Source organism: Chionomys nivalis, chromosome 18, assembly GCF_950005125.1.
Source record: "Chionomys nivalis chromosome 18, mChiNiv1.1, whole genome shotgun sequence".
Lineage (NCBI taxonomy): Eukaryota > Metazoa > Chordata > Mammalia > Rodentia > Cricetidae > Chionomys > Chionomys nivalis.
In genome coordinates this window covers 39,911,904-39,924,858 of record NC_080103.1, presented here as the reverse complement: position 1 = coordinate 39,924,858, position 12,955 = coordinate 39,911,904, and the positions used below count along the sequence as shown (strand labels likewise).

Genomic DNA, 12,955 nt, shown 5'->3' with positions numbered 1-12,955 from the left:
CATCAAGGGCAGTTAAACCCTTTCCTGGGCTCTTTGGAGGAGTGTCATCTGAGGACAGCAGCCGCATTTTGAGTATGAACTCTGGCCTACTTTGAAGCTAAAGAACAGCAGGTTAAGAAGATTAAACAAAAATATAACTCTCAATCCTGCATTTAGCAACTTCCTGACATGACCCGGCTTACACTGTGCTGGAAATTAAACCCAGGACTTCAGACATGTCAGGCAAGCACACCACCAACTGAACTACATCCCCAGCCTCTAACACTGCTTAAATTTTTGATAGCATAAGCAAAGCACAGAAATATGAACAATATATGTGCATTAACTGATATAAAACCACAGAAAATAGACAAAATTTTGGGATTACTCTCCAAAAGTTGAGACAGTGCAACTTGACATACCCAGTAGACAGGGTTAGATTTGCATTTCTATTTGGCAAGACTGTGCATTTAATTCTGTCAAAACATTTGAAAAAATAAATTAGAACTATTTAAGAAAATAAGACAGATTTCTCTGAGTTCAAGGCCAGTCTGGTCTATAGTGAGAGTTCCAGGATAGCCAGGGTTACACAGAGAAACACCACTTCGGGGGTGGGGATAGGGGAGACAGATTAGCTAAAAGTAGTTAGTTACCTGCGAATAACACAAAGTACGGTAGGTAAGAGTTTATATAAGTGTGTTTTGAATACTCTGGCATCAGAATCACTCTGGATTCTGTAATATGTAGATTCCCGGGTAGCTTTTTGTATGTCTGTCACTGATACTGAAAAAAAAAATGCATGGGAGGTGACTGGCTTGGACTGAGATGCTGCACCAGGTCCTAAACAGACCCAACCATAATGAGGTCCCTCAATACCAAATGTTTGTCTGACCTGGGCAATCAGGAGCGTTGAGGAATCCCCCAAGTTCAGTTTCCCCAGCAGGACACCCCGACAGGGGAGTAACGGAAGCCAACCAACCAATCTGTTCTTTGTATTATGCCATTTCCCCCTTCCTGTTCAGGCCAGCTCTTCTGTCGCACACAGCCCGGCACCTTTCCATGCTTATATGAAATGCTACTCGATTTACGGATTCCAAATAAAAACCAAAGAAGTCATTTAACTAAATTCATTCAGATTTTATCTTATGACAGTGACTAGATTTTTATTTTTTAAGATAAGGTCTTACTAGACGTGCTCTTGCTTGTGCCTCCACAGCGCTGGGGTGAAAGTCCCACGCCACCAGTCCCATCTCCAATCTTCTTTCTTGATCTTCACCTTTTCCCAAATGTCTGTCTCCGTATCTCTACTATTCTGGAAATTTGTACTTATGTTTACTTCTGTATTTCTAAAGCACAAAAGGCATACGATTAAAATTGGTAAAATGTAGGTGGGGGCAAACTGAACAAAGTCCTGAACTCTTTGAAAAGGGATACATACTACCGGCGTTACTTCTTGACATTGGGTCCGAAACGTAAAAGTACCACGCTAGTCACTTACTCATCACCGTGAATTTAACCTAAGCATCAGTTTATGGTCAATGACCACATAACGCCAGCACTCCAGTTATACGCAACTCAAGCCAACTCTAACTAACTCATCCCCAGCATCCGTTTCACTGAGCAGACTTTACTGTTTCCTCTGGGATATTTCATAGCCCACGGACGCTAACAGCAGTAAAATGGAAATATTCAGGGGTAAGCCATACGCCAGTGGAATATATTAAGTATAAAACCCGCGCCTTTAAATAATGACCATAAAAACCAGCCCAGTATCAAACAGACTTGAGGTATATTTCAGGCAAGAAAAACGCATTCTGAAGTTTGAAGCTTTTTAAATTCTTAAAGATAGAATTGTAGTTTCAAGATACAGTGGCAAAGCACAGTGAAAGTGCTCAGACGGTCTCCAGCTAATTAGGACGCCCTGCTGCGTCCCCGAGTGACCCTTTGGGCACGGGGCATAGAGGTGATGCTGCTGTCTGCGGGCTGATTGGAGCGGCACCGCCGTGACGTCACTGCGAGATTAGCCCCTCCCACGGGAATCCGCAGGGGCTCCAACAGGGCCCTCTGTGGAAAAAACACACGTCCACTTGCTCTGATAGAAAGCGTCTTCTGTTTTAGACTCGGAACTTTGCAAACAGAGGAGGGGACAATGCCACTACGGCCCGTGTGAGCGAAACCCAAAGTCTCACTCGTGCGCATGCGCCGCGGGCTACACGTTAAGCAGAGACCGGAAGTACTGCGAAGGTAAAGTACGCAGGCGCCGAAGCTATGCTGTAGACAGGTGCACGGTGATCTGAAGTCCGCGTGACTGTGACTTGCGTTACTGGAACGGGGGTTGGGGGGCTGTTTAGGTCCCCAAGGGAAACAAACTTCAGCCTTTTCTCCCTTCCTTCCTGTCTTCCTCTCTCCCTCCCTCCCTTCCTTTCTTCCTTTCCCGGAAGAGAACTTTTTCTTCTGTTTTAATAGACTTTTTAAAAAATAGACTTCTGTTGCTAGATGCAGTCCGCTAGGAAGCTGCTGCTGAGGGGCTGAAAAAAGGCCAGGGTTTTCTTTTTCTAAAGATTTAGTATTTTATTCTGTGTGCCTGAGTGCCTGCGTGTACTTATGTGCACCCCGTTCATGCCTGGTGCCTGTGGGCGCTAGAGAGGTTGTGGGAGCCTCTGGAACTAGGGTTAAGGATGTGTGGGTCCTGGGAACTGAACCCAGATCCTCTGTTAGGGCAGCAAGAACTCTTAACCTCTAGGCCAACTCTTTAGTTTTAAGGCCAGAGCTTTCTGAGTGCAGTCAGTACATCTTTTGTTCGACTTTGTGCAAAGTATCAGGAGGAGCAATTTCTTTATTAACTTTCATATATTTTCAGGAGTGATTCCATAGCTACCATCAGATTGAGAGTACCCCTCACACATCTTCCCCACAGAGTACCCCTCACACGTCTTCCCCACAGAGTACCCCTCACACGTCTTCCCCACGGAGCGCTCCTCACACATCTTCCCCACGGAGCGCTCCTCACACGTCTTCCCCACGGAGCGCTCCTCACACATCTTCCCCTCAGAATGCTCCAGACACATCTTCCTCACAGAATGCTCCTCACACGTCTTCCCCAAGGAGCGCTCCTCACACATCTTCCTCACAGAATGCTCCTCACACATCTTCCCCACGGAGCGCTCCTCACACATCTTCCTCACAGAATGCTCCTCACACATCTTCCTCACAGAGTGCTCCTCACACAGCTTCCCCACGGAGCGCTCCTCGCACATTTCCTCACAGAGCGCTCCTCACACAGCTTCTCCACGGAGTGCCCCTCACACTTCTTCACCCACCGAGTGCCCCTCACACTTCTCCTACGGAGTGCTCCTTGCACATCTTCCTCACAGCATGTTCCCCACACGGTGCTCCTCACATAGCTTTCCCACAAAGTGTTCCTCACACGTTACTCACAGAGCGTTCCTTACACAGCTTCCCCAGAGTGCTCCTTACCTCTCTTCCCTGTACAAGATTCCGAGAGAACCCTGGGAGGCTGAATCTAGCTGGTTCCTTCTCTAGGCCTCCTGTTTGGGAATTCCTGATCCAACATAATGAACCATGGAGAAATAACTCTTGTCTTTTAAAAGGTGCCGTGAGCACACATTCAGAGAAATTAAATGGTTTTAGGCACATCTAGCCTATGACTCTTACAGTTCCATGTTTATGCCACTGAGCTAATGTGGTGTCCCAGAAGCAGAGGGCGACAGCTTGGCCCTTCAGTGGGACAGGGCTGTTGGAGGAGTGTCCCTCGTGAGGCCTGGGAAAAGACCAAAAACAGAACAGGAAGTATCCTAAACTGGCTAAGATGTTCTAATCCCAGTTTCGCAGGAGGCTGCAGCAGGATTGAAGTTCAGGACCAGCCTGGCCTTCTCAGTGATTTCAAGGAGAACCAGAGGTGGACGTTGTGGCGAGCTTGAGGCTGTGGAAGCTTAGAGAGACCCTTTCTCTAAATAAAAAGGAAGGTGGGGGACATATAGTGGCCACTCAGTGACAGAGGGCTTACTTGACACATGTAATCCTCTGGGTTCAACCCCCAGAGTCCCAAAAAGGAGACCCAAGCTTTCAGAGGACTCTGTGTTAAGTTGTATTAATGGGTAATCCCAGTCTAAAACTGAGAAAGCTCTCTCGAGGTCACTCTGGTACCACAGAGGTGACTTTCATGAGCTCTGAACTGAGTTCTGTCAGCCTCCCTGAGGACTGGAGAAGCAACTTTCCCACGGTGAGTTGCAGTAGAAGCAAGCACAGGATGCCCTGCGCTGTGCTACTTAGGGATATCGCAATTTCTTTTCAAGGACAACATCTGACTGTGGGTTGTTGTTGTTGTTCTGCAGATGTCAACGAGTGTGCCTTTCACAACCATGGCTGCACTCTTGGCTGTGAAAACACCCCGGGATCCTACTACTGCACATGCCCTGCAGGGTTTGTTCTGCTTCCTGATGGGAAACGATGCCACGGTAAGCCACAGCAAGTCTCCTTTGCAGTACTTTATCTCAGTTGTGTCCCTAGCTGGCTGTGATCTGAGTTGGTGTTCTTCAGTTAGCAGTCTGCATCGAAATGACCTGGGCACTTCATTTCATTTTGCTTTATAAAACACGGGTAGCTGAAGCTGGACATGGTGGTACACATTTGTAATCCTGGCCCTCTGAAGACTGAGATGGGAGAATCACAAGTTCAAGACCAGCCTGAGGTACACAGAAGGACGTTGTCTTAAAAACCAACAACCACATGCATAACTAGGCTCTCATACAGGCCTATTAAAAAAAAAAACCCTCCAGGGTCAGGAAAATAAACCTATATAAATAAACAAACATTTTATCTATACTATCGAATATTTTACTGTGTCTCTAAAAGAGAGGCATGTCATAAACAGTCAGGATACATTCTTACACCTAAAGATTGACAATCATCCCTGTCTTAGTTAGGGTTTCTGTTGCTGTGAAGCGACCATGACTACAGCAACTTGAATAAAGGAAAACATTTAACTGGGACTGGCTTACAGTTTTATAGGTTTAGTCTATTATCATCATGGCAGGACATGGCTGCATGCAGACAGACATGGTGCTGGAGACGAGCTGAGAGTTATACATCTTGATCCACAGGCAGCAGAAGCAACTGAGTGTAGCTTGAGCATAGGAGACCTCAAAGCCCTCTCCCACAGTAGCACACTCCTTCCAACAAGGCCACACCTATTCTAAGAAGGCCACACCTCCTAATAGTGTCACTTCCTATGGGGTCCATTTTCTTTCAAACCATCACAATCCCCTAGTGTATCTGTCAGTTTTTAGATACAATCACAATACTGCTATCATATCCTTAAGAATTGACAATAATTCTTAATAGCATCAAATATCATTTTTCTATTATCTTATGAGATTATATTAAAAACTAACAAAAACAAAACATTCAAATCCACATAAGCTTGTGCTGTAAAGTAGTTAATTTAAATTATCTTTTAAAAGTCTTGTACATAATGGATTTATTTAAATAAATGTTCCAGTAAAGACCATGTGTTAACTTGATGCACCTGTCTCTACAAATACTTATCATTCCTTGTATAGTATTAACTATTTTTATTTACTACAGGGCTTTTTGCTTTGTGGCTTTTGTTAATTATATTTTTACAAAGTAGCTGAAATATTCTTCAAACTTGTAGCTATAACTATAGATTGCATTAGATTCAGCATTGACATTTCTTGGCCAGAATACATTTAAACATAATTGTGCTTCCACCAACATACAGATAATACCCTGTTGTTTCTTTGTGTCATGCGATTCGTCAGTGATATTCATCTGTTCTAAAGCCCCCAGTCACCTTTGAATAATTATTTCCTATATCTATTATTTTACCGAGTTTCTAAGTAATAGTCTAGTCTTGTCATTTCTTTTTAAATATTAATTAGAATGCTTTTATAAAGAGAACTTTTGTTAACTACTTGCTTACCCAAGACAGTGTAGTCCTGCCTTCTAATCTACTCTGTTGGCATGACTAATTAACAGACGCGTGTTTGAAAAATCATGTTTCTCAGATGATGGAGAATAGGTGTGTCTGTGTTCCTCTGTGTTTATGAAACAGGAATCATTGAAATTGATGGATAATAAATAATGAACTACTTGGAAATTACCTATGATCTTTGCATGTCTGATACTTGTCTTTGAACTATTAGCAAATATCCTGAAATATTGGCTGTAAGTGGATTGGCTATAGAGCCCACCATAGAATATGCAGTTTTACTTCATTCTCAAAGTGTCTAGAAATTTTATGGTGCACATTTTCAATTTGCATTTTAAATGTACTAAAATCATTTTGGCGCGAGGTATAGAGTAGGGCGTGTTTGCTCAAATCACTCTGCAGTTTTTCTTTTCGGTCGTTTACATGCGCACACTTCTTCAACTAATACTTTCTACAGCACAAATGTATGTGACCTTGAAGGTTTTATTCTTATTAATTTCTTTGGTACAATCTCATTAGGGTAGTGTAGGTTAGCCAGGATCCCGGGGGTTCTCCTGCCTCAGCCTCTCTGACTGGGATTACAGGTGGGTGACATCATTCCCAGCTAAAGCCTTTTCTGAGTCTTGTCTATCCTGTCTGGTCCTAATGTGCTGTGTCTTCCCATTCCCTTCCCCAGTGTCCTGAAGTTGCATGCTATCCCACATAAATCCCAGCACACTCCAAGCACTTACCATCCACTTTAGTGATTGTTAAGAGCCTCGTAATTACACACAACATAGCTCTACCTTTCTACCACGTGTAATTAGTTCTATTTTCCTCAAATCCTAGCTCTTTAATTTTTTAGATTGATAGTTTGTTTCTTGTTTTTATATTTTCAGTACTATAGCATCTCATAAATGTTAGATATTTTATCCAACTTCCTCCTTTCAGAGTGGCAACTGATTATAACAAATTCTCACACCCAATTTGAACATTAATTTTTACTTTGTCCTTTCCTAACTAGAACTTACTCCTTGCCCAAGCAATGCATCTGAATGCAGCCACGGCTGTGTTCTGACATCAGATGGTCCCCTGTGTATCTGTCCTGAAGGTTCAGTGCTTGAGACAGATGGGAAAACGTGCAGTGGTGAGTTTATTTGCCTTTTGTTGACTTGACGATATGAATCTTCTAAAAGACACCAAATTTAACCTTATCCCCAAAGCAGACTATATTTTTCAATTATCACATACCGAAAGATATGGATGCAGCAGATGAATATGTAAATTTGAGAGGTTTTTGAGATAGCAGAATTGGCTTGTTTCTAGAGTGTTCTTTGACATTGTTAGTCCTGGAATAGCATCTCCAGCTCCTAGCAGTGTGATGTAAACTTCCCATGTGGTCTCAGTGCTGCCAGGCTGATGCAGAGTGCTCAGAACATTGCTGGCAACTCATCACTAACCCTCTGCTTTTCTCTTCCTAGAGGCCTAAGCACATAGAAGTCTGGGTGGAACTCCAGATTAGCAGAAGAGTTTTAAAAGTAGTTTTTAATTGTTTAAATAAAATATGCCAAAAAATGAAAAAAAATTAGGTGAAATTTAGTATTACCCAAAAATAGAATTGGAAATAAAGCAAATTAAGATAGTTGAGAAATAAAATAAAGAAACAAAAATGCTGAAGTCAAGAGACCAAAAACGTATGAGATAGAAAAATTGTATCACTCTGCAGGAAGAGTTAGGACAAATTCAAAATGCTTTGCTTTGTCTAGCCGACTGCCAGCGCATGCGTTCTTGAACTCAGTGGTGGCACACAAGGATGAGGCCCACTGGAATGTGAAGGGTTAACATCAAAATACTGGGTTCTGGGGAAGCGGATGCTGTGACATTTTCCTCTAAACTCGGACAACTTAGTAGATGGCAGCAGCATGGATGATTAAGAAAATGGGTTTAAAGGGAAACACAGTTGGTTCTTTGGAGTACTTTCATGAAACATTGTTTTATCTTGTGTGATATAATATCACACTGGATTCTGTAGGTTGTTCATCGCCTGATAATGGTGGATGCAGTCAGATCTGTCTTCCTCGCAGCCCAGTGTCTTGGGAATGTGGTTGCTTTCCTGGGTATGACCTACAATCGGACCAAAAGACCTGTGCAGCGTCAGGTTAGTGTCGCGGTTGTTTGAAAGCCTCCCCGTGAAAAAGGTCACATAAAAATAGTGTTACATTAGGAATATGCAAAGTCAAATTGCTTTTGATTCTTGGTAGAAAATATGATTTAAAAAATGTTGGAAGTGGGAAATAAATCCTGTGACTATGAATAATGTAAATAGTAATAACATAAATAAGTTTTGAAGAATATTTATGCCACTCTAACTAAGTGGGCATCCAGCCACTTAAAGAAGGGTATCTTTAGTAGGTGAAGAGGCCGTCATGGACATAGTCTTAAAGGGCTTTATAATTAAGAGATGTCCATAAATGTTTGTAGATTGATTTGATTTTGATCTTTCTGGCAAATGTAATAAATAATCGTAACACTTCAACAAGTTCTATCTTTTTCCTTCAACTTTAATGTGAAGTTTATGCTTCAACTGTTTCTTTTCATCTTCCAACATTCCATTTTTTCTGACTTTCGCCACCCTTAGAAATCTTAGATTTATGCAAAATTGGTTTTGTCTGTTACAGTTATTTATGCTGTTAGTCAGAGATACTATAATTCTGATTCTGTGAAGCTTGCCTAACTCTGACCCAATAGTCTTAATTCCACACAGTCTTGGTTAATAAAACATAACCGATCTGGAGAATGATTAGAAAGCATTATAAATTCAAGGAATTATGATCCCCTTTGAGAAGAGCGCCCAGCAAGGGAAAATTAATGGATGGATTCAACATGTGTGGGTGAAAGAGGTGACGGCCAGAAGACTCGAGTCATTCGTCTGTGGTTCTGGTTATTTGATCTTGCTCTTTTGGGATGAAGCCTTGGCAGTGACACCTCGTAAGAAATGGGGGTCTTTGCCTGCATCTGTCTACATCACAGTGTTGGGGAAGTGAGCAAGCTAGTACTGCAGGGATTTAAGAGGGCGCAGTGAAAAGCAGGAGTCAAAAGAGCTGTGGGTTTTAAAGCATGCTTCAATTTCAGCAGTATATGAAATTTGGTTAACAGGACCACAGCCATTTTTACTCTTTGCAAATTCTCAAGACATCCGACACATTCATTTCGATGGAACAGACTACAGAACTCTGCTCAGTCGGCAGATGGGAACCGTCCTTGCCCTAGATTATGATCCGGTGGAAAACAAGGTACACTTTTCTTTTTCATGAACAGATATGAAGGTGCTGTTAAATGACTGGAGGATTTTAGCTTCACCGATGACCTGGGCCACTTGAAAAATCCTCTGCCATACTCACAGTAATCAGACCCAGAGCAGGTTAAATATATACATTTGAGGAGCATCAAGGGCTCTCTCATGCTATGATAACCCTGCCCTGTTCCTTTTTAGCCATCTTACTGGGGAGATTGTGTAGCGTACTATGTCAGTTTCCTCTCTAGAGATGCAGGTGGGAGAGTAGCGTGATGTTTTGCCCATAGATGTTGCCCGGTGAGCAGGTTTTTGATTTTTTTGCTAGTAGTGGGAGGAGGATGGGTTGGGACTGGGGCATATGAAGTAGGAGTTAATAATTGGCATTTGGTATATGTCACTGAGAGAGGGGACTTAGTGACTTCTGAACTTTAAAAATCAGGGGACAAGCTTCATGCTTATGTGGAAACGGCAGCTTAACATACAGCATCGTTTACAGAGCTGAGAATGAACTTTAAGTCAGGTGGCCATCTGCCAGTCTTTGATTGTGGTCTCGTTTCCTTGCTACTCAAACTGCAGTTTTTGGCCCATCTGGAGCTTATTAGAACCGTAGAGTTCTAGGCTCTCCCCCAACCACTGGACTAGAACCTGACTTTAACAAGATCTTCAGGTGATTTGTATGAGGAGAGTGTCACTTCTGTTGACACATGGTCAGAAGCAGCGTGATCTGTTCCATAGCCTGCACAGTCCACCTAGGAAGCCCTTTGTACCTGCGGAATTGGGCAAGATGAATGACTCAAGAGGAAATGCGCTTTAGCAAGTGTCTGACCTAATGTCCTCATTTCTATAGTCTGGAAAACTGAGGCAGTTCCGCAAGTCAGAGGTAAAATTGGCAGAGCATCTATGTTTTCTGAATTGGCCTGAAGTGGCATGCTGGAGACTGAACCAATGAAGATACAGTTCAGCTGGCGTCCCTCATTCAGATGCAAATCCTTGCTTTCGCTTTCTGTTCAGCAGAAAGAACTTCAGGGGGTTGAGTACAAGTGCCATAACATTGACCAGTATCAAAAATAGCTAAATTACCACAGCGTGTGTGTGTGTATGTGTGTGTGTGTGTGTGAGAGAGAGAGAGAGACAGAGACAGAGACAGAGAGACAGAGACAGAGAGAGACAGAGACAGAGAGAGAGAGAGAAGAGACAGAGACAGAGAGAGCCTGTCTTAGGGTTTCTGTTGCTGTGAAGAGACAGTGACCACAGCAATTCTTATAAAGGAAAACGTTTAATTGGGGAAGGCTTACAATTCAGAGGTTTAGTCCTTTGTCATCATAGCAAGAAGCATGGAAGCAGACAGGAAGACAGTGCTGAAGAGGTAGCTGACAGTTCTTCATCTGGATTGGCAGGAAGCAGGAAGAGAGATATTAGGCCTGGCTTGAGCATATGAAACCTCAAAGTCCACCCCCAGTGACACCCTGACTCCAACAAAGCCACACCTCCTAATGTCACTCCTTGGTGACCAAGCATTCACAGCAATAATCCTATGGGGTCCATTCTTATTCAAACCACCACACAGTGATTAAGTTGCTTAAGGTTATACATATTCGGGAGTATACAGTTGGGGCTTATTGTAGATAATGTCTGTCTCCAACTATAATTATACTGCATGACCTGAAGACCTGCTAATCTCTTCTATGTATATTCTACGTTAATATTTAGAAGTCAAATCAGAAATGCCTAGTTTTCTTTTGCAGATATATTTTGCACAGACAGCCCTGAAATGGATAGAGAGAGCTAATATGGATGGCTCCCAGCGAGAAAGACTTATCAAGGAAGGAGTAGACACACCAGAAGGTCTCGCTGTGGACTGGATCAGCCGGAGGATCTACTGGACAGACAGTGGGTATGTTTCTTGCTTTAGTTTTATGTTGCAGGAGGTGGAGGTGAGGAAATAGGAGATACTGCTGGCCTTATCCTCTACTGTGAACATAGAAGAACAGGGCTAGCCACGTGGGGAGGATGGGAGAAGGGTCCATTGTTCTCTGTACCCCCTACTCGTCCTGATCACCAAACAAGACATGGTCCACAGTGATGCAAGGATTTCAAGGACCAGTGACATGTGGTTCAGGCCATTCTCACCAGGGCAGCCTGAAACCTGTGTAAGCACCACCAGGAAACGTTTGCACAAGGCCCCCTAATGGGCATCTTCCAGGAGACACACTAGAGGAGGAGATGAGAGCTGCCTTTGCAGTCAACCCTAACTGAGAAGAAAGGGCAAATTTTCCCATTTAAAAAAAAAATGAATGCAGTTGCTTGGTGTAAATAGAAGTATCAGCCAGGCATGAACAGTTGCCACTGAAAGAAAGGTATGCATGGCCAAAGGGATTGGCTGGCCCAGCTCCTGCATTGTACAGGTGAAGGACTTAAGACCCAGAGAGGCTGAGGTTGTTCCAGGGTGTTTACGCAGCAAGTGAGTGTCAAGTCTTGCTCTGGCTCCTGTTGAGCAGGCATGAAGGAGAGAGTGGAACCATCCCTGACAGGAAGCCATGTTCTGAGGCTGAATAGGGTGGGCTCTTCCCTTTTATGGGAAAAAGAGAAGCGAAGCTGGGATATTTCTCTCCTCGAGTCACCCCTCTGTGCCTGTGGCATGGTGAGCCTGAGAACAAACAAGACCAGGCAAGAGGAGGTGGGTGAGGAAAGGGTACCTCCTGTGTGGTGCGAAAGAGAGCCCACTTCCTTGCTTCTGATAGAGAAGCATGAGCCATACTCCCTCACAAGATGACATGAGAGACGCCGTGTGCTCTATAGTGTTTTCTTCCGAGTAACTGAAAACCACGGTGTCAATGGTGACCGTTCTGAGCAGCTGCAATCTGTGCAGCCATGTTAAAGAAGAAGGAAATGGATTAGGGTTTCACATCTGGGAGAAAGGTAGCTCCAGCTCAGAGACCCAGGGAACAGGCTCATGGACTTGTGCTCCACTGTACTGTGTGCAGAAAATCTCTGGTTATAGGAAGCAAACAGGTTCTTCATAGTGAGCCAGATGTGCAGTGTGGTGTGGAGTTACGGTGGAATGCTCTTTTCGTGTCCAGGTTGAGCATGGCTCTTTGTTTGCTTACTTAACTTTGCCTCACTCTTCATTATTGTTTGTGGATCTGTCTATTAAATAACTGCAGTATTCTGGATCCTGTACTAAGAGCGTTCCATCCAGGATGCTATGAAGTCCCAGAGAAGTCTGCTTTCATATCTCTAAAGATCAAGAGAGTCATCTTCTAAATAGTACTTTACAGAAAACCCTGCATGAATAGGCTGTGTACCATGTGTGTGTATAGTGCCTGAGAAGGTCGTAATGGGGTGTCAGATCCCCTGGAACTAGAGTTATAAACAGTTGTGAACTGTCAGGTGGGTACTGGCTGGAAATGGAATCTGTGTCCTCTAGAAGAGCAGTTAGTGCTCTTAACTGCTGAATCACTGCTCTATACCCTGAATTTTAATATTTAATAAATAATGCTTGTTCTAAAGATCAAGAGAATTTCTAATCAGAGTGCTAAAATAACTTTCTCAAATTAAACAGAGAGCTCAAGGTTCCCCAAGTTACAACAGAAGCGAACTTGGGTGCTGCTTGGGGTAGAACATGCACTTTAGGTTCGAGCCCCAGTACCCCAAAACCTTCAACAGGGACCCTGTCTCCACCACTCAGCGTCAGAATGGGTGAGACCCAGAGTCATGCAACAAATTGA

At 43.4% G+C, this 12,955-nt stretch overlaps 1 protein-coding gene across 1 annotated transcript in view; it reads left to right on the top strand.

Annotated features, from left to right (window-relative positions):
* The window catches only part of Egf (epidermal growth factor), a 93,049-nt gene that overhangs the window by 44,679 nt on the left and 35,415 nt on the right, over nucleotides 1-12,955 (top strand). The window contains exons 8-13 of the mRNA XM_057793000.1: nucleotides 2,098-2,223; nucleotides 4,335-4,457; nucleotides 6,957-7,079; nucleotides 7,965-8,090; nucleotides 9,089-9,225; nucleotides 10,973-11,121. Coding sequence (XP_057648983.1) covers nucleotides 2,098-2,223; nucleotides 4,335-4,457; nucleotides 6,957-7,079; nucleotides 7,965-8,090; nucleotides 9,089-9,225; nucleotides 10,973-11,121 — 784 coding nt within the window. The remainder of the gene's footprint in view (nucleotides 1-2,097; nucleotides 2,224-4,334; nucleotides 4,458-6,956; nucleotides 7,080-7,964; nucleotides 8,091-9,088; nucleotides 9,226-10,972; nucleotides 11,122-12,955) is intronic.